Here is a 20,919-nt window from a genome sequence, read left to right on the forward strand (position 1 = left end):
CGTCGTAGGCTCTTATTGCTCAAAATATGATCTTGACTTCACGTTTTAAAATACAAGAGGTTTCGTGAAGTATTCCACACCGCATGTCCATTTTTCATGCACACCTACACAGTGCAGTAATAATAACCCGTAATGACTTCCAGATGTTTCTTTCAGCAGTAATGATGCCGTGGCATAAAAAAGACGAGAAGCTTGGAAAAGTGTGTTTTCACAAGTGTGTCAAATACCCATGTGCTATAACTTTGAAATGACAAACTTCTCCGGAGTCAATATTTTATTCATAAACCAAGAAACAAATATATATATACATATATAAAACATTGCATAAATACTCTTTATAGTCTATACTTCCTTCTGTGATCTCATTAACAAATAAAAATAATATCAAAATGGCCACATGATTATATTTAACAGGCTGTACAAAAATAAATAATGTTTGGATATTTTGTACAAAAGATGAAAAACTGCTTAAACAAGATGCCTTCGCAGAAGGCAGGAGAGACTTACTTATGAAGTAGTAGCAGGAGACAAGTCCCTCGTTAAGTCTCCACATACACAAAAAGCACACTCATACGCACACACTTACAAGCGCTCACAAATTCTTTGGTTTTCAAGATATGGTGAAATGACAAAACAAAAAGCATTCATAAAGAGAAAATGAGAGTAACAATGTGCCACTGGTAAAAACAAAAGTGAAGTGCTACAGGTTTGTGATAAATAAATGTTGACTGATAGTTCAGAATAAATCTCAATTTCCATACCTGATGGGGTGACTAAGTAGAATATGAGCTAATTTTTCTCCACACACACACACATATGTCTGTGTGTGGGTGTATATAAAATTGTATAAAATCTCCACGAGCATTAAAATCTGTCCAGCCCAGCTTGGACAAACAACATATGTTTCAAATCTTTACATACTTTCACACGCAAGCATACTATTGCAATTGTAAACAGCGTGCTCAAACTCATTAATGTCCATGATGCTTGCTGAGATGCCACTGCTGCACTCCAAAGACAGGTGGCAGACTTTGTTGCTCCAAGTGTTTGACACAGTCAGTGTGCTTTCCGACATTGTGTGTGGATGTGTAATGTATTGATGCAGTCTCTGACATGGGGAATGAAAGAACAACAAAAAAAAAAAAAAAAGGAGGTCAGAATGTCAAAGCAGTCCTTAGCAGGCACTTTGATAACACAGCTCCAGGAGGGGTCGCGGGCGGTTTTTGGAGTCACAGCTGTCATGGGTCAGTGTGAGGCCATCATAGCCAATGCATCGAAGCTGGCGTTTTCGGAAACCTCTGCCACAGGTCTTTGAGCATGCGGACCATTCTCCGAGAAGCCAAGAAGGGCAAGGCTGAGAGGCACAGGATCGTGAGGCCAAAGGCCGCAATTCTTCTGGACAATCCTTGGATGGACGGCCCTGGGGATCCAGACACACCACCTCTCTCTGTTGCATGCCACCTCCACAAGTCTGTGAGCAGGGACCCCACTCCATCAGAGCCCACTCAGCAACACCCAACTCTCGGATAGCATTGATGGAATGCCGACGACCTCCGTTGTTAGAAGAAGCAGCGTTATTGGGTCTAGGGGCAAAGTAGCTGTACTTCACTCTGGGCCTTGGGGCTTCTCCCACAGACAACACCTGAATAGTGAGAGGCTCGGGGAGGGGGGAAAAACTACGGAGCCGCTCAAGACTGGCAGAAGAACCACTGTAGCGCAGTAGGGCCCCTCGCAGAGTGATGTCCGTCTCCATGGTCATTAGCTTATAATCACCATTCAACAGGTAGGTACCATCCTGTCGGCGCATTGCCAGGTAACTGTTGTCATGACGACCATTACCAGGGGCGCGCTGTTTGATGTCAAGATGGGTGGCGCCTGCTGGGATTGTTACCACGTCTTGGTACCCAGGCCTGTAACAAAGACAACAATTGTTTAGTTTAGGCTACAACTATACTACACTAGTTGCTAGCCAATCGCTAATGCACATTTACAATCACAATGATGGACAGTTGTCATGAACCTAACACGCATGAGAAAGCTCACGTGATTTGATCTTTGATTTGACCTGGCAGTAAATAAACTGCCTATCTTTATTATTGTTCAGAAAGAAAAGTATCCTGGATTATTACCTGGCGCGCTCCAGTGAGCCTGACACTTTTTTGCAGGTGGACCCATCCCCTCCGCATACTCCACATTTATCGTAGCGCTGGTTGGAGCCAATAACACGATCACATCCAGCCTTGACACATTGGCCTTGAACACAAACTGAGGTGGAATCGGGGCTGCAGGGTGTTCCATCCGCCACCTGGGGCCAACAAACAAACATTTTGAGATTAAAATTCTGCCTTGAATGAGTTATTTAAGAGCAGTATGTCAAGAGGTAGAAAGTCAGATGTCAGTGTTGGGATAATCATCTCATAATTAAGGAAGCAAAAATATGGTTTGATCGAATTAAGTTAGCTTCATAGTGTAGTACCTAACATCACGACTAATAATGAAAGAAATACTGCATATGAGTGTCGGAAGAGATACGTTGAAATTTAATCTATGTTCTTGTTTTATTTGTTGACGTTTTAATTTGACTGTATTTTTCGACGAGTAACTGTATTTTACTACACTTTTATATTTATGCATGTTGAAAAAAAAAGTACTTTGGCAGTCAGGGTGCTGGAAGACAAAACCTGATCATTTGTCTTACATGTCAGCACGAGGGTAATTAGGATTTGTCAAGTCATTCGAAATGTAAAAAAAAAACAAACATATTTTTCAATTTCTTGCCTTGGATTTGAGGACAAAGAAGTATCCTGTTCCTTTGGCCCTGCACACAAGCTTGCAGCGGTCTTTGGGTGAAACACCGGCATATTTGGGCACCCATTCAACACCTTCGCCTGATCCAAGAGACATTTGGGCTGACATGTCATTGTGAGCCAGACACTGCTCCTCCCGGAATGACAAGCCTGAAGAGTAAAGAGAATTCTCAGTGATCGTGTTTGCACCTTTTGAATAATTCCCACTCAAGTGACAATTTTTGGTGACTTACCATTGGTGTCAGGGCAGAGCTCTGTGTTACAAGAGCGGTACTGGATCCTCTTGCCCTCACAGTACTTGCCTCCATTCCTTGGCAAAGGGTTATCACATGAACGGAAGGAGTACTGCACCCCTCCCCCGCATGTCCGAGAGCAGTCACCCCAGGGACCCCACACGCCCCAGCCACCGTTGACAGGAATCTGGAAATGTTACACAGGGCAATGGTTACAGTCTGATTCATACCCGAGGCATGAGAATAAAAGAAGTTATGTTTCTACCTGATGTTTGGAAGCTTGAGACTTTGTGAGACACTGCCCTGCCAGGCAGTAGCTGTCGTGCCCACAGGACGTTCCATCGGCCCATGGGGAGTTCTTGGTCTGGCAAACCAGCAAACCGTTGGTTGTCGTAACGGTGCACCACAGAGCCGCACAAGTAGTGCTCAGGTCAGGGCAATGTTGGGAGTCGTCGCCAAAAGTCAGCCGACACTGATGGTCTGCATCGTAGACTGTCCCAGGGAGGGGCTGAGGGAGCGCTTGAGGCTTGACTGGTTTATCAAGCAGACATTGACCGTGGCCATTGTCGAGAAAAGTGGTGACCATGAGTGCGGAACAGGCGGACCATGGCTGCTGCTGGTCAAGATTGGACAGGGTGGAGGCCATCATGTGGGAGCCCCAGTGGGGACCGTTCACCCCGGAGCATAGCTGGGCATCATCGTGAGGCATGTTGAAGACATGGCCTGCGGGACAGTACAACAAAACCACACTTAGTCGTGCTCACGACGTATCATTGTCACCCATCAGAAGTGAGCATTTTTCTACTCACCTAGTTCATGTGCCACGGTGAATGCAGCTTGGAGTCCGTCATCTTCAATAATTGAGCAACTTCTGTCTGGGTCACACACCGTACCAACGTCAGCCATTCCAAGAGTGTCACAGGAATGGGCACCACACAGGTCCTGAAGAAACAGACCAAGGAGTCAAAACATGCTCTTTATCCATTTTTCCTTTCTTATCCCACAATTCTTCTCATCCTCCTCCAACCTACCGTTCTGGTGAAGAGCATAGCTGTGTCATAGTGCTCAGGGTGGCGGTCGCTGGGGGGGTTGTGCTGCCGCTGCCACTGGCAGAAGTTGCGGAGAGTCATTGCAGCATTGGACGACACTTGAGGGCCTCGCTCTTCTTCGTAGACCACCAGCAGCTTTACCACAGCTAGGCTGATGGAGTTGTGGATGCTCGGGTGGCGATACAGACGAGACGCCACCGCCATGATGGTGAGGAGGTAAGCCTTGAGCCCAGCACCGTGGAATTCGGCCATGGACTGGTCAGCCACCAGCATAATCTCCAGATAGCGAGGAGTGGAAACAAAACGCTTGGTCCTGTGGTGGCCTAGGATGAAGGTTAAGAAAACCTGTTACAATGTTTTCTATCGTCATTTTTTGTGCAGTTGTTCCTAATGATACTTTTTGCAAAGAGATAAACTTCAGTGTTGTAGGCAAATGTGAAAAGTAGCAGGGACAGAAAAACACTAAATCACAATGGCTGTTCTCGCTTTCTGCATTTGATTTGTGTTTAACAATCTGCTGTTAATAAAGGCAGCATGGTGGCCAAATAGTAAGCACATCATTGCAGAGAGGTTCTTTGTTTCAATCTCTGGCTGAGGTCCGACTGTGTGAAATTTGAACGTTCTCTGTGCTTGTGTGGGTTTTCTTTTTTCCCTTTTTTTTTTGTGTGGGCACAGTACTCCAACTTCCTCCCCCGTTCATGCACGTTTGCATCAGCAAAAATTCAAAAATGCTGGGAAAAGCAGATGGCTGGATGGATATTAAGTTCCAAAGAGAGTTTTTTCTCTGTGTGTGTGTGTGAAAGTGTGTGTGAGTGTATATGTGTGTGTGTGTGGGGGTGGGGTGGGGGGTGGGGGGGGTGGGGGTGGGGGGGTAGAGGCAGGATGCCATGACTTAGCGTCATGACTCCTCCTCCCGCTTCTTGTTCTCAAAATGACCTTTTCTGCTGGAAAATTCTGACATAGTTTGTACGGAAAAAAGAAATCCTCTGTAGGGGGACACATTTCTGTACCAGGAGGTGAGTTAGCACGTCTCAGCGCTGCCGGGCTGCGACTGGCTCTGCTTAAACCCCTGCCTGCTCTTGCTCCCTCCTTCCTCATGGTTCCCCTTGAGAATGAAGGACCTGTGCCACCCACTCCCGCCCATACTCCGCCCCTGTTGGCACAGCGTGTACGGTGCTGTCAAATTGTTGATGGGTCGTCAATAATATCTGTTCTTGCGCGTCCACCCACATGCACGCACGGTTATTGTATAGAACTATTATTTCATCCCACACAGACTTTGTTGTATAATATAAATAGTTACACGCACACACACATATATATACATATATAAAGAAAGAAAGAAAGAAAGAAAGAAAGAAAGAAAGAAAGAAAGAAAGAAAGAAAGAAAGAAAGAAAGAAATTTCATAGCTATATACAGATTTTGATGCTCGTGGAGATTTTATACAATTTTATATACACACACGGACACGTGCGTGTGTGTGTGCGTGTGTGCAAACGCTACCTGTTTGGTCTTTCTTGACGGCTTCACGTTCAGGCTCTTTCTCCAGATTTGTTGGAACTCGATCCTCGTCCTCATTGACCCCACACTTGGAGCTGCTCTCACCCGCCTCTGCCCGAGCCCTCCGGCGGATGAGGTGGACTTCCTCGTCCTTTTCCTCATCATTCACGAAGTCACTTGTGTTAAGAGGTTTGATGAAATACTCTTGCCCTTGAAAGTAAAATCCACCACTCAGTCCCTGGCACAGGTTTAACGCAGCAGCGGAGTGCTCTTCTCCGTTCACCGTGCCCGAGAAGAAACAACCGTGCTCGTCTGCGCTCTTGGGTTCCTGACTCAGCTCGGATTCGGGAGTCCCCACAATGTGGAAGACGAATCCCGGGGACAGGAACGTCTGATCCGGCTCCAGATGCAAGATAATCGCTTGACCAAACGCGTCCAGCCTGTACACTCTCATCTCCGACACTTTCTGCTTTTCTTCAGGGGAGTAGGTTCGCTTCGGTTGGGTGTCACTCGCCAGCCGGACCGATGGGTCAAGCCTGACAGGCACTACGGTACTCTCTTCCCAAGGGCTTTGCGTCGAGCCGGTGCACAGACCAGCCATGAAACCAATAGAAACACAGACAAGCCACATCATACAGAAGTGGAATCCAACAAGCAGATGGAAACGTTCGCGTGATGACGTTAGTAAAGTCCTACTAACTTAATACATAAAACTTCCAAAAATCTCGTCACACTGCGCAAAAAAAAAAAAAAAAAGAAATCCAGTGCAAATCTTGTTTAAAGTTAACTGTCACACTGACAAAAAGCCTATTTGAGTCAGGGAAAATAAAAGCTGACTCTCAGTAGTAAATCCAACGGGTCTTTCGCTCTCCCTGTTTCTCCCAAACTGAGCAAATATCAGCGCCTGGTTTTGTCTTTAAGATGCAGCGGTTCCTTTTTGGTTCTACTGACACCCAGATGGATTCGCTGCTTTTTGACTGGCAATCAGAATTGTCCGGCTTTAAATACGCCCCGGCACGGTGCCCCACCCCCTTTTTTGAGGGCCCTCTCGGGGCCAAGTCATGTGCGCAACCAAACGTTTCACGTTGTCATAATAATCAATCACTGTTAACAAAAAAGGGGCTGAGGGCAGCAAAGGAAAATTCCACCAGCGGAGCCCCGAGTTTCGTTTGTTTTAACCCAAAATATAAACAGTTTACCCCCCCCTCCCATATATGGTTTGCATTTCCAGTAACTGAGACTCATTAAAGTAAGAATTCCGAGGTCCATTCTTAATCATGTGCAGTGTGCGACTAGGGATATGAAAGAATCAAATGGACAAAAAATGGTAACCATATCACACTCGGCAGGGTTCCGAGTGGCGTGCTCACACTCACTGCTCAGTTTCTCCCGGCCAAGTTAACTGCGTTGAGCCGCAGCCAGGCAGCGACCGAGTGCAACTTTCGGGTAGAGGGAGCAGAGAGGGGCCGCTGAGTTTTTAAGGTGGAACGCATCTAAAGCCGGGGCAGCTCCTGCATTGCAACTCAAACATATTCAGCCCCCGTCCGTGGATCTCTTACCCCTCCCGCCCAGATTTGTCCTCCTCTGCATGGTCCGCGAGTAGAGCAGCCTAGGATTTCACCTAAATAACTACTTCAGCACTCTGAAGAAAAACCTCATATCTCACTTCAACTTTATCACTTAAACCTAACTTCAAATATGAAATCACATTGACTTGTTAGAAACAATTTCTCTGTCTTTATAAAAGCAAGGATAAAATTATTAACAGAATTCTCGCAAATGCAACTAATAATGTTGGTATATATTCCTTATCCTCCATCCATCCGTCCATTTCTTTATCGTCATAGCAAAGCTTTTGTAAAACTATGTGTCGACTGCCTAATTGATTAGTCCACCTTAAAAATAAGAGCAAAGAAAAAGAGTGACTGTAATTCAACATATATCCAGGAGATGTCAGAAACGACCTAAATAACGTCTTAACGGTTTTTAATGCAATTCAATGTTAAACCACAAGATAACGACATTGTATTACATTGGAGGGTCGAGAAAAGCTTAACGCTTTTCTGGCAGTCAGACTCGCCACCAATCCATTTTCTCCAGCATTTTTTCTTACTGGCGTGGCAGGTGACCTGCACCCTCCTCTCGCTGATATGGAAAGATCGCCAGCCAATTGCAGCACACATACACACAATCATTCACACTCAATTTCTCCCCTATATATATTCATGTAGTCATCAATGAAGCTAAAATATGTTTTGGGAATGTTGTCCCTGGAGTCCCTGGAGAAACAGGAAGGCTAGAGCCAAGATTTATTGCTTTTTTGACCTAATGCACCTGTGTCTCATTTTTATGCGTTGCGTATTTGCTGTTTTTATCTCTAGTTGTTGTCATCAGCCCTATTCCTTCTATTTTATTTAGTTCCCTGGTTTCTTTCGGACTGAGTCTAGTCACTGTTGGTGCTGCCTTATGTCACATTGCCTTTGACACTATGGGGAATATCGACAACCCAATAAATATGACAAGCATGCATGGATCCAAGGAAAATTTTGTGTAGTCCATCTTCAGAAAATAGTGGTTTCACGCTAGTGTCAGTATTACTTGTCATCATAAGAAAAGTTCAGGCAAATTCATTTTAAACAGTGTTGTCTTTTCCTGTGTTTGAAAGGAGGCACCAGTTCATCTCTCCTTGACCCAATGACATTTTCCATAAAGGTTAAGGAAATGTGGTGTAAAGGTTAGAAGATTCGACATTCCAAAGAGGCCCTTGCATATGTGTGCACTGCTAATGCGTGTCTGTCTCGCTCTCTCTGTCGCTCATTCCAGCTTGAGGCCAACAGACGCCTGTATTTCATTAAGTCCGTTTGGTAACTCGTGTGCAAACTTACAGATTTTTAACCACCAATAAAGTAAACTAAATAAATTCGATTAAAATAAGCACATTGTCAAAATTGTAATCACTGACTCAAAAAATAATTTTACTCCAATACATTTAATGTTTGAACATGCCATTTGATATCTAAGGAGAGCAAATGCCTGTAATATTATACAAAGGGAATTTAACTTTTACCAAAGTTTTTTTTTTTTTTTTTTTTTGATCAAATAATGCTTCCAGGTATTTTTTACACGACTGCTCTTTTGTATGAAGGGCAACAGGTGGATATGTTAATATCATGGTGACCAGTTCAGGGTATACCACATACCTATGACAGGATGACTATGTTATGATTGCATTAGAGCTGGAGCCAGTCCCAGATAACTCTTAGGTGAGAGGTTGGGTACATCCTGGACCGGTCATCAGCAGGTCACAGGACAGATATTGACAAGCCTTCAAACTCATATTCACACTTATGGAGAATTTAGTCTTCCTGGAATTTGTTTCGGTATGCAGGGCGAAAGACGAGTTAGAGGAGCATATTCAAATACCAAACAGGGAAGCTTGAGCTGAGATCCGAATCTATGAACTCAGCGCAAACAGGCAGATGCAGTTGGTCATTTTTAAGCTCAAACCGTGTTTGCTCTAATGGAGACTACAATAAGTAATGCAACATTGTAGTTTATTGTACACATTCATCTTTAACATTTACTTCTCCATACCTCATCAAATTCAGTACATTTGGGACATACTTGGATTTGTAGCTTATGCTGTTTAGCAACCCAATACATTTTACTTTCCGTTCTTAGAGTCAATAGAGAATAATTTGTAAAAAAGTTTGTATTGATAGTTAACAAAAAACATCACACACAGTGAGATTTTTTTTTAAATATAGATATTTTATGTACATCCCACGACTGGAAAAGAAACACTATATCCTGACACTGAGGATTCTGCATAGTCCTAAGTTAAATAGTAATCTGATACAAAATTACTACAATAAATAAACCTCATCTCGTTGCGTTGTTATTCACACATAGCAGTTGTACAAACAATAAATTACAAGCTCAGTGCCGTTTTTGCTGTTCAGCGAGAGGGCTTTCCTCATAGGAAGAAGCTGTGTGTTTCAATGAGGTGTACCAATGTGCATATGGCTCTGCAAATTGTTTGGAATCCTAACACATACATTGAAATCATTCACTGTTCAAGATGGTTTTACATTGAGTTGTTAACATGTAAAGCGGGACACACACGTACCGATTTCGAAAATCTTGACCAATTTTTAAAGTACGAGGGATCCTACTCGATGAGGAAAGAAATCATCGTGTGTCATGTGGCGTACTTGAGATAACCAAGACAGCACACCACACATAAAATCATTTCTTCGCTGGTCAGGATCTTTCAGTGAGATCTGAAAATTGGGATTTCACTGACTGATTCAAAGTGGTGGAAAATATTCGGTCGAATTTTTTAGTATGTGTGTACCCCGCTTAAAGGCAGTGCACACCAATGGAAATTTCCCAGTGTATTGTCTTTGTTTGCATTTTTAATGTCACTCTCAATGCAAGTCAGCAGACGCACAAACACACAGACACAGACACACTTCAAAAATGAAGCAAAATAAGCGATGCATCTTTAACCTCCAAGAACGTCAATCTTGAAGAGGAAGTAAACCCCTAAATTTTCTTTACAGTAATATGTTGCATGTGCCCTCACTCGTCTAACCACAACGTTCTGATAAATATTGCATTTGTGGAATATAAGTTAAACAAGCAAAATACGACTGTTTTTATCCATCTCAGCGGGCGGCCATTTTGCCACATGCTGTCGAGTGTAAATGACATCACAGTCACCACAACCAATCACGGCTCACCAGTTTTCCTGAAGCTGAGCCTTGATTGGTTATGACCTGAGACCTGAGAATATGCGAGTCATTTTCAGTCGACAGCAAGTGGCAAAATGGCCGCCCCCGGAGACCGATAAAAACAGATGGATTTTGCCTGTTTAATTCATTTTCCACAAAGGAAACATGAATGGGAACACCGTGTTTTGACTAATTGGGCTGCACAGAAGATATTATCACAAAGAAAATGTTGGGGTTGACTTCCAGTTTAAGGACAATCATGGAGTCATAGTTACTTTACCCCTCTGATTAGCTGACTTGGTAAGGACACTGTTCTGTTCTTGAGAAGATGCAATCAACACTTGTGTCATTCTTCCCGAGTTGTTGCAGAGGCAAGGAACTTTAAGAGCCTGAGCAAGTCTCAACCTCAGTATATCTGTTTCCCCTACTTTTGTGTAATATATTATTGTGCATAATGGACAGAGTGTAAAGCACCATTTAAACACCGAATGTCCGGGTTTCCCCGTCCATTGTTGGTCATCGTCTGCCCCCATCCCTGGATAGTTGGATGGTCAAAGCAATGCAGTAAGCTGGAGGGCAAAAGACACGTGTCTCCCTTAATTAGGAGAATACAGGACTTCAACACTCACACACACACAAAGAAAGACACAAAATAAGACAAAGTACATGTGGATGCTGAAACAGGTTGAGTCGTCAACATGCAACAAAAGTCCTTGACTGGAAAACAAACGGGTCCTCTCTTAACGATTTGCGATTCTGAGACATTCTTTAAGCCGAGTCTCTGTGAGACTTGCTTTGACATTCACAGTCCTGATTAAGGTTCTCGATTATGTCTTAAATTCATTGGTCCATATTCCAACATGCAGCACTTTTATCCGACCACTTCTTTCATCCTACAAAGTCTTGTTCCCATCCTCCTGCTATTTTAACATTTTCTGACAAGACAGTGTTTAAAAGCGGAGGGGCGGGAATTCAGCAAACATCCCTTGGACAGCTTCCCGCCCTGGTCCTTACACTGAACTGTCCTGCTCTGCCAACCAGTGTCACAAGTCCTGGAGCAGCTCATCCATACTCCTGTCACCCATTGGGGTCCGGGCGGTGGTGTAGACAAACTGGGAACTATCGTTGGTGAAGGGACCAGAATAGTGGGAGTGGGGGAGGACGTCGTAGCGCTAGTGGTGGTGGTTTTGGTGTCAGTTGTCGTGCCCTGCAAACGGGCCAGATTCAGACTTTGGACAAGCAGTAGCGGTGGCTGCTGTGGAGTCGTTCGGCGTGGCATAAAGAAGCTGTAACGAACATCCAGGGTTTTTTTAGCGTCTGTCGCAAGGATCTGGACTACCAAGGCCTCTTGGAGGGCCCCGGGGCCCATGCTGTGGACCCATTCATCCCTTTGACTCCAGCCACTGTAGTTAAGCACAGAGCCGTTGAGCGGAATGATGGTCTCGGAGGTGGAGATCATAAACTTGCCATTGAGGAGGTAATCCCCATTGGGTCTCCGGAGGGCGAGGTAGGCGGTGTAACGAGTCTGGTCTTTGCCCTTGTGCTGACGAACCTTGATGTGGGTGGAGCCTGCAGGGATCTTCACTACATCAGTGTAGCCCTTACTGTTTGTCAGGTTGAAAGTAGAGATTGGGTTAGCTAAGCAGGAAGCAGATGTTACTATGTACTACAGAAAAAAGTTTTCGTGGTAATGGAAACTCAAAACCAGCAAGCGTATTCAAGTCACCAGACAATTTTTGCTTTTCCATGTCTATTCACTTAATTTAGTTAAAATTTTTTAGGCTAGCTACCACATTCTGTTGTCTATTTTACTTTTTGCTCTGTATTCATTCGTCCAATCTTTCCTTGCATTTTGCTTAGTTAGTAAAAATTGAGCAGATGTGCATTTTGGGCCCATGTTCATCATTATGTGCAAAATCTGGAAAATGGCAGAAGATGACGATATACGATATAATATCGTTGGACAATATTGGAAAATCATGCGATATGCAATAGGGTTGTTTGACATAGCCACGTCAATATAATGACACAGTATCCCACAGGTTTCTTGTTATATCATGCAAATGAATTTTTCTTCTCTACACAAACATGTCTACAAAAAGTAAATTGTCTTTGTTCGTACCTTTTCTTGGTGAAGTTGCCCACAACTCGGATGCATCCTGTGCTGTCGCCTCCGCATATGCCACACTTGTCAAACTGAAGTTTGGAGCCTATGATGCCATCGCAGCCTGTGCGCACACATTTCCCCTTCACGCACACCGAGGTGCTGTAAGGACGACATTCGGTCCCGTCTGTCACCTGAAAACAGAGAGTTTTGTTAACATCTCCACGAGTATGTCCCAGTTTTTTGGGGGGCAATAACTCACCCTGTGTGAGAACACCACATAGTAACCCGTTCCTTTCGCTCTGCAGGTGAGTTTGCACACATCTTTTGGGAGAACTCCAGCATATTTGGGCACCCACTCAACAAAGGTTTTCACCCCTTTAGGATCTGTCTGCGGGCCATTGCGCACCTCACATTGCTCTTGCCGGAAACTCTTATCTGGAGGATAACAGCATGAGAAGAAACGTTTTGTGTTGGGTTGTGACGTTCACCATGCTGCACTCACTTGATGGTGGGCATGGCGTAACATTGCAAGACCGATAGATGGCTCTCTTCCCAGTGCAGTAACGCCCGTTGTTCCGTGGGGGTGGGTTGTTGCACAGCCGCTGGGCGAATTGCACTCCACCACCACATGTTCTGGTACATGAACCCCAAGAACCCCAAGAGCTCCAACTGCCATGGTTGGATGACTGCGGCACAGAGGAAAGGGTCAGTCTCATCAAGCTGTCGCCGCTTTGCAAGAAAGGCGGAACGTGGAATCACCTCCTACCGAGTAATGTCTCTTGCGCGTTTTGTCCACACACTTGCCCTGCAGGCAGATGCGTCCCTTCCCGCAGGGTGTTCCCTCCACAGCTGGCAACTTCTTGGTCAGACACACCATCTGTCCCTGGCGAATAACTGCGCACCAAAGCCGAGAGCACACGTCCATGCCGGGGCACACGGTGTATTCTGGCCCAAAAGCCAGGCGGCACTGGCGCACGGCGTCATAACTCTGCCCCGGAAGCTCTTCGGGACCCAATAGGGGCTGACGAGGCAAGTCGAGAAGACACTCGGCTGCAAAAAGGGCAAGTAGAAGATGATGTTGGTGGAAGGTTAAATCTTATGACCATGTTGAAGAAGGTTATATGATCTTTGGATGAGGCGACAAACTCATTCCTTGCTCAGTGATGGCTACAGTAGGAGTTCATAATGTTCTCACCATTGCCATCATCAAAGAAGTCTGTGATGGTGGCCGAGGTACAGCGGCTCCAAGGTTTGGATGCGTCAATGGAGGTGAGGATGGAGGACATGAGCCTCTTGTCGCTGTTCACTCCAAAACGCTCCTCACAGAATTTGGAGTCGTCATGGGACAAACCCAGCAAATGGCCTGAGGTGGAAATAATTGAAACATTATTTACGGTCCATGGAGGCGAGAAATGATGCCACAGGTTTGCACATGCAACAAAAATTAGAAAAGAAAGCACAATCAACACTCAGGTAATACTCATGTGATAGTCAACAACCACAGAGGTGCTGACAGATGAGCCAGCCCAAGCTTGTCTGTTTCTACGTCCTAACAAGTGAATCCATCCTTACCGATCTCGTGTGCCACTGTGAATGCAGCGTGAAGCCCGTCATCCTCAATGACAGCACAGCTTCTCTCCGGAGAGCAGATAGTGCCAACGTCTGCCATTCCTAGAGTGTCACAGGAGTGATGGCCGCAGAGGTCCTGCAAAGATGCAAAACAAAGACTTTTAAATCAGCCCAAGGACTTGATGTTTACTGTGTTCTGTCAATATTTCTTCCACCACCATTTGCCAGTGGGTACATGATAATTGATTCTTGCACATAAATGCAGACGAGGCCTCGGGGTGTCTTGCCACGGAACGGCAAATCGATTGCTTAACACTCCCCGCACCCATCATGCCAGAGAGTAAATGGCATGTTTGCACACCAACAAACAAACATCCTTGCATGTGCACAAAAAGTGGGGGTAAAAAAACACACAAAAGCATGTCCCATGAAGATGAACCATCATGCTAAGTGGTGCTGACAGGCTTGCTGGGTTGCAGGGGAGAGGCTCTACGGGGAACGTGTTTACCCGTTCCGGGTGGACCAGTTCGGAACAAACTGCCTTGTGTTATGCACTCACACTTGACTGACTGGGTGGGACCATATGCACACACGCACATGTAGATGTACATCACTCCCGTTCATTCAAATAAATACAGTATATGTGCTTACAGGAAACAAACAGGATGGACATGGGCCATACAGCAAAATAGTGACTTGGTTTGGCTCGACACACACACGGTCAGTGAGGGGGAAAATCTGGCCTCTCCTCTCAAGTACAAAGTTTGTCTTGAATCTAACAGTGGGAGTGTATAGAAAGTTTCTTACACTCTGTCAACCCATTCCTTTTGTATTTGTTTCTTCACCAAACCCATCCAGGACCCCGGTGCGAAAGCTTGTGTTTTCAGAAAAGTGTGAATCAAAGGAGGAAAAATAGAAACTTTGCTTGTTTTTCTTCCAACGTTGTTTTTCTTTTCAAGTGAGAAAAGAAAGATGGCTGTAAAAAAAAAAGAAACAAACAAAGGAAATGGCGATGGAGAGATGCCGGAAATTAAAGAGAAGAACTGGGTGTGGTTAGGGGGGGCATAGAGTTACGGAGGAATTGGCAGAACTAACAGGGGAACAGGTGGCAGGCTGGATGAAAAAGTCAGCCGGGTGGTGTGCCGACGCGTGAGAGCCTGACTGGTCTTAGCCAAGATTTGAGTTAAACAAACAGCCAACCAGACACACATGTTAAAAGTCTGAGTAAGCTAGTTTAGCTCCCATTGAAAACACACTACACATCTGATGTCATGACTCAACAGAGACCACCACCAAAGCTGAACTTTAACCGGTTGGATCTGCATAAACCATGTACAGCATGTGTGGAAAAGGCTGCCCTTAAAGAGTCATGCGAGTTTTAGCAGAGAAGTAGTTTGTCTTGGCTAACAAACAAAAGTGCAAGGAAACTTTCTCAGCGACAAGAATCCACCGGGATGGTCACGGGTAAGAAAAACCGAGAGGCTAAACGAGCTTATGAAAGAAGAGCAGCTAACATCCACCGATCGATGCGTCACAGTGAGCTGACCCACGTAACGTCCCCGCCGGCCAAGGTCGAGACTTTTGGGCTGTCTGCAGGTCGTCGACGGATGCCAGACAAAGTATAACGTGTGAAATATCAAGAACGGCTAAAACAAATAGAAAGGCCGTCTGCGACGGCGGCGGGAGCTGGGAAATGTACACTGTGATGCAGACAAAAATCATGGACGTGCTGGTTTGTGGGTTTGTCAAGTGCACAGGAAAAGGAAGGAGTCGCCGCCACACGTGCAAATTCCATGTAAAAGGTTAAATGACATAACTATGTGGATAAAGTCAGCAGACGTGCAAAGCAAGGTAGGAATTTGTACATTTAAGGATCGGTATGCACCCAAGGCATCCCAGAATATCACATTGTCATTTAGCATACGTCCCAATTATTTTGACTATTGAGCTAACATCTAAAAACAAACCAGATGGGTCAAACTCATTTTAGGATGATTGCAAGCACCCACAGGCAATGTTGATCCAAATAATGAAACGATATGTGAAAACAGGAGCAGCTTTGGTGTCTGTCCATATTTTGCAACATCTAACCTCACTGAGTTTGGAACAGAGGTCGTCACTTTGACATGATGCGGTCGCCGTCCATCCAGTTTATTTTTGATTTGTGTGGCGAGTTGGAGATGATCACATGAACTGGCTGGCAGCCAATCACGAGGCACATATGGACAGACATTCACAGTTGCGCACACATTCACACCTATGTACAATTTAGTCTGCTCCATGAAGCATGTTGTCAACATTCAGGTGGACATGCAAACTCCAGACAAGAAGCTCACCGGAGCCTAGATTCCAAAAAAGGAATGTCATGCCAACCACAGGAGCACTGTGCTGCCTTCTGACAGGATGTTTTTTATTTTTTATTTTTCCTTCCTGGTTGTTTTAATCACTAATTTTGAAAAACCTTGGTTGAAACAGAACATAACAATACAGCCAAAATCTACAAGAAAAACGAAATGTCCAGAGGGAGAGTATTAAGAACTGGTTCAAATAACTGTGACACATGCTGAAATTCTTTGATTTTTGTTTTTTTTCATCCACAATGCAGCTGGGTGCAAGACACCTGAGCCAACTGCAGTTATTTCCTGGCAGTGCTCTTTCAAGGGAAACCGTAACCTTATGCTTGTGCATTCCTGTTTCACTCTCTACTTTCCTGCAGTGTTTAGATGTGCACGTCTGCCCATCACGTTGATTGACAAGTTGAAGTGACATCAATTTTAGTGCTCAGACACAGCTAAGAATCCTGAAGATGGACTAACAGCGTAAAATAGGTCAAGGGTCAAACTCAAAGTAAACTGTTGACTGCTTTTATGGGCTTATGAAGGGCATGACCCCAAAAATGAGGTCATGTTTTTTTTCTTTTCAGGTTTCTACGCAGTAGTTTGACTTTGTGGTCTTAACTACTGATGTTGGCGTTAAGGCATTACTTTTTTATTTATTTCTTTTTTTTGCGGGGTAAGGGGGAGCAGTCACCAATCTACTCTGCGGGCTTGTCCAAGCAGGTGGAGTGTCAACAATGTTAGTAGGTGGTTGGTACGCAGGGTCTGGGACTCTTTGCCAACTACTTTTGACATAGCTGCCAATGAACGATTACTCCTTTACAGATCCAAAGTCAGGATGAAGAGCAGAAAGGTGTGGCTGTGGTGCAGGCAGCAGAGAATTAAAGAGGGAGTCTGAAATAAGGCAGAGAGAACTTGGGTGAAAGAAAGGCTAAATTCGTGTGGTCTCCATACAGACTGTTTGTTTTTCTGACAGCCTCAGCTGACAGATGCTGTAAAATTAACTTGGAAAAATGTGCAGACTGGAGTGATGGGAGGATAACACAAGGCTGGGGTTGACTGCCTTATTTAGTCGCATAAGAATTTTTCGGGATGTTTCTGGGGTGCACCCTAGAGTTAATTTTAACATTCCTGGGAAGAATTTGTCTGCAAAGGCATCAGGTCTCAGCCTCTGAGGCTTGAAGGTTGTCAAGGGATTGGGAGGGTAGGCTGGAGACAGAGGAACTTGCCCAGAAAAACACCACATGCAGGAAATACAGTTTATATGGCTGTTTCACAGATGCTGAGCAGTGTTACGCATGCAATTTTCTGCACATAGAGGAAGACAGAAAAGTGGTGGTAGCAATTGCATGAGGTTCTCCAGACTTGCTTTGGTCTTCATGTGTGTCCTTTACGCATTGAGTCACGGGGAAACTAACATGTCAGCAAATTTCATGTGTGCTTAAATGCGCAACGAGAAGCAGCTTGCCTGCCATAGAAATCAAAACAAGCGATGGCGTCACTCGGTTGCCTTGGCATCGCACCGAGGCGCTAAGCTGCTGTGCGGGCTGGAGGACAAGCGGTCGACCCCGACGCCTCGAGACGGGAAGTCGAGCGTGGAAGTTTGTTTACCTGCCTAGTGAAGAGGATGGCGGCGTCGTGGTGGTTTTGGTGGTCGTCGCCCAGCGGGTTTTGCTGGTTCTGCCACTTGCAGAAGCTCTTGAGAGTTGCCGCTGCGTTCTTGGACACCTCCAGCCCTTTGTCTTTGTCGGTGACCGTGGTGACTTTCACCACGGACAGCCGGATGGGGTTCTCGATACTGGCGTGCCCGTACAGCTTGGAAGCGATGGAGGCCAGGGTGAGGAGATAGTGGTTTAAGTCCTTGCCGTACTTCTTGGTCATGGTCTCATCTGCCACCAGAAGAAGCTCAACATGTCTGGAGCGAGAGATCGACCTTTTGCGTCGCATGTGGCTGTCCGCAGCAGCATTTGGAGCGAGCCGGCTCCACCATCTCCGCCCGTGCGCTCCCAGCTCATGCATCTCTCTGTCCGGCCTCTTTCTGCCCGAGCGACCCTTGCGCCGACTTTTCCGCGCCGCGTCCCGGCGCCCTCTGCCACGATCGCGCGTCCCGCAGCTCTCACGGCCGTCGCGTGCGGCTTCAAACGTGAAGCTCTCACGCGTGAAGACGTGGAGGGCGTGTTCCGCGTCCTTGTCTTGCAGAGCGCGCGCGTCATTCTCGTGCCCCTTGGCTCGGACGATCGGCGTGACCGCGTAGCGCACACCGTGCATGGCGAAGAAGCCTTCCAGACCTCCACCGCAAAGGTTGAAAACGGCCAGGGACTCCGGATTGGTGTTCACCGTTCCGCGATACACGCAGTCCCGCTGCAAAGACTCCGAGCTGCCTCCCATCATGGCGAGTACATACTGAGGGCTGAAGTGATGCGACATCACGGTCCCATCACGCTCCATGTCCAGTTGAAAGCGACTCCCATCCAGGTAGATCAAGTACCCCACCTTCCCCCCTCCGTTATAAATCCGATCAATAGTCCGTACGACCCCATCTGTCCTCCTGGCTGGTGTGATCAGCGAGCCGTTTGCAGGTGGAAGGTAGAAACCCTGGAAAACGGAGACCCCGGCTCCGAGTTCCGACTCCAGCAGCACACACAGCAACAGTAGAGGGAACCAAAACATGCCGCCTGCCGCAGCACCAAGGAGCCTCACCATTGTTCATTCCACACAGGGCAGCATCTAAACATTATATGACGTCTGAAACACGAAGGAGCGAAGCTTGAGGAGACAACTTACTTGTTGGTCCCAAAAGCGCATCCTGCCATGTCCTGTAAAACAGCGTCAACAAAATCATAGAGAGGAGCAGGGATGGAGGGGGAAAGGCGTAGCACAGAGAAACTGTGCGCAGTCTGGGCTGAACTTGGAGAACAAATCACAAAGTTTGCTCTTAATAGGACCCAGAGAGAAAAAGTCCTGCCCCTTTGCGCTCAATCACCACTCCTCCACCCCCACCCCCTTTCCTCTAGCTCGCTTCCTCAAATCTTTTAAGTGCTGCGAGGAGAGATAGAAAAAGAACCTGAATAATATTTGAGGAGAAAAGTCTCTCTCTCAGGTCAACTCTCCGTCCTCATCACCGCAAGAGTCACCCACCTTGACAAATTACTAACTGATGAATAAATGTTTTTACAACCTGGTTGGGGGTGTAATAATTATTGCGCACACGAAAAAAGCCATTTCGCTGCACTGTTTTAACTCAACAAACTAAAAAAAAATGTCCCTGTCGCTTTTAGCCTTTGCTGCTTGGCAATTAAATAATTCAAACTGTTCAAACAAGATTTAAGTGGCGAGTTTCAGCAAACCAGGCAGCGATAGATAATTTATGGTTGTTCCATGAATAAGAACTTATTGTTCCCCTGAGAGATGTTCATGGCATAGGCCAATGTCAGAGAGGAGGGAGAGAGGGCCACTCGAGAATGTGACTTTAACACACCCTGTGGCTTTTGTATGTCTGAATGAAGGCGGAAGAGTTCAACATGTTGTGGTCAGAGCTTTAGGTGTAGTCTGTGCATGCTTCACTGGAGCTCAAGTAGTTTCTAAATCATTCTAAAGAAGACACAAAGCACCACCTGTTTTTTTTTAAGTTTGAAGCAAACCCCAGGTGTTTGAATAACATGCTCAAAATAGCCTCGATGCTCCAGAGACCCAATTATATTTCAACAAGTAATTAAAACATCCATTTTATATTGTCGTATTGACAGAGTCACCAATGGAAGCCTGCACCATGCAGAGTGACGAGTCCCTGGAAGCATCGCATAGTAACTTACTACCATTGCACCAAGTAATGAGAGCCCATGCAGGTTGGCGTTCTAATCTGAATTCTCATCGATGCACATCTTAACTGAGAGGTGCAGCGTGTAAGAGAGGTTGTGAAGAATGGGCAAACATGGAACACTGCGCACTGCCGCTGTCAGCCTTGCTGAGCGAGAACAAAACCTCCAAGAATGCATTCTTCTTCTTTACAAGGTCTCTAACTAAAATGTGGAATTGTGGAGATTTCTCTTACTATTCCTTCGTGGAAGTTGTGATTTTGTTGAACTTTAAATGTGTCCGGGTGTCGTGACAGCAAACTAATCTCATGCACACACAGACGCATTGAAGACATAAAACAATTAGGGCTCACAATGTTCTTGCGCTAATTTTATTCATTTTAATGTGGTGCCTTCAAAAAGAACACATGTCCACTTCACTGAGCTGTTATGCAATATCCCCCCCCCCCCCCCCCCCCCATCCCCCTTACCCATCTCTATTTTGTTCTCCTGCCTTGTCTTGCCGGATGCTTGATCATCACACCAAACTGTCAAGTGTATTAGTGGCAGTAAAAAAAAGTCTGTAAAGCCAAAGCAAATAAAACCTTTTGTGTGATAGAGGATGTTTGATCAGGTTGCTATGATGTCAGGCAGACGTGTGTGTGTGTGTGTGTGTGTGTGTGCAGAAGTACACAGAGTTTGGCTCGAATCCCTCCAATAGTCTCTCCCTCCCTCTATGAATACCTCACATTCACCCATCGGATGATTTTTAATCCTTATCATCTGA

The 20,919-nt window shown here is 45.6% G+C and overlaps 2 protein-coding genes across 3 annotated transcripts; both read right to left on the reverse strand.

Annotated features, from left to right (window-relative positions):
- Window positions 1-256: 256 nt before the first annotated feature.
- On the reverse strand, window positions 257-6,576 carry LOC148401621 (A disintegrin and metalloproteinase with thrombospondin motifs 1-like). The gene is made up of 8 exons (XM_088358952.1): window positions 5,594-6,576; window positions 4,072-4,412; window positions 3,850-3,982; window positions 3,306-3,763; window positions 3,041-3,227; window positions 2,779-2,957; window positions 2,130-2,305; window positions 257-1,910 (listed from the first exon to the last, which is right to left on the reverse strand). Exons 1-8 carry the CDS (start codon window positions 6,222-6,224, stop codon window positions 1,175-1,177), a joined length of 2,841 nt encoding a protein of 946 aa, XP_088215078.1. The 5' UTR covers window positions 6,225-6,576; the 3' UTR covers window positions 257-1,174.
- A 2,551-nt stretch (window positions 6,577-9,127) lies between these two features.
- On the reverse strand, window positions 9,128-19,256 carry adamts5 (ADAM metallopeptidase with thrombospondin type 1 motif, 5 (aggrecanase-2)). Of its 2 annotated transcripts, XM_088369236.1 has the most exons (9): window positions 17,950-19,256; window positions 14,006-14,138; window positions 13,629-13,796; window positions 13,200-13,483; window positions 12,936-13,119; window positions 12,693-12,868; window positions 12,449-12,624; window positions 11,794-11,930; window positions 11,514-11,729 (listed from the first exon to the last, which is right to left on the reverse strand). In XM_088369236.1, the coding sequence occupies exons 1-9, from the start codon at window positions 19,039-19,041 to the stop codon at window positions 11,662-11,664; spliced, it is 2,418 nt and encodes an 805-aa protein (XP_088225362.1). In that variant the 5' UTR covers window positions 19,042-19,256; the 3' UTR covers window positions 11,514-11,661. The 2 variants fall into 2 exon arrangements, with proteins under 2 accessions (XP_088225361.1, XP_088225362.1); XM_088369235.1 differs by having other exon boundaries at window positions 9,128-11,930; window positions 17,950-19,255.
- Between the last annotated feature and the right edge of the window lie 1,663 nt (window positions 19,257-20,919).

Source organism: Syngnathus floridae, chromosome 2 (genome assembly GCF_059516105.1).
Source record: "Syngnathus floridae isolate MCC-2025c chromosome 2, RoL_Sflo_1.0, whole genome shotgun sequence".
Lineage (NCBI taxonomy): Eukaryota > Metazoa > Chordata > Actinopteri > Syngnathiformes > Syngnathidae > Syngnathus > Syngnathus floridae.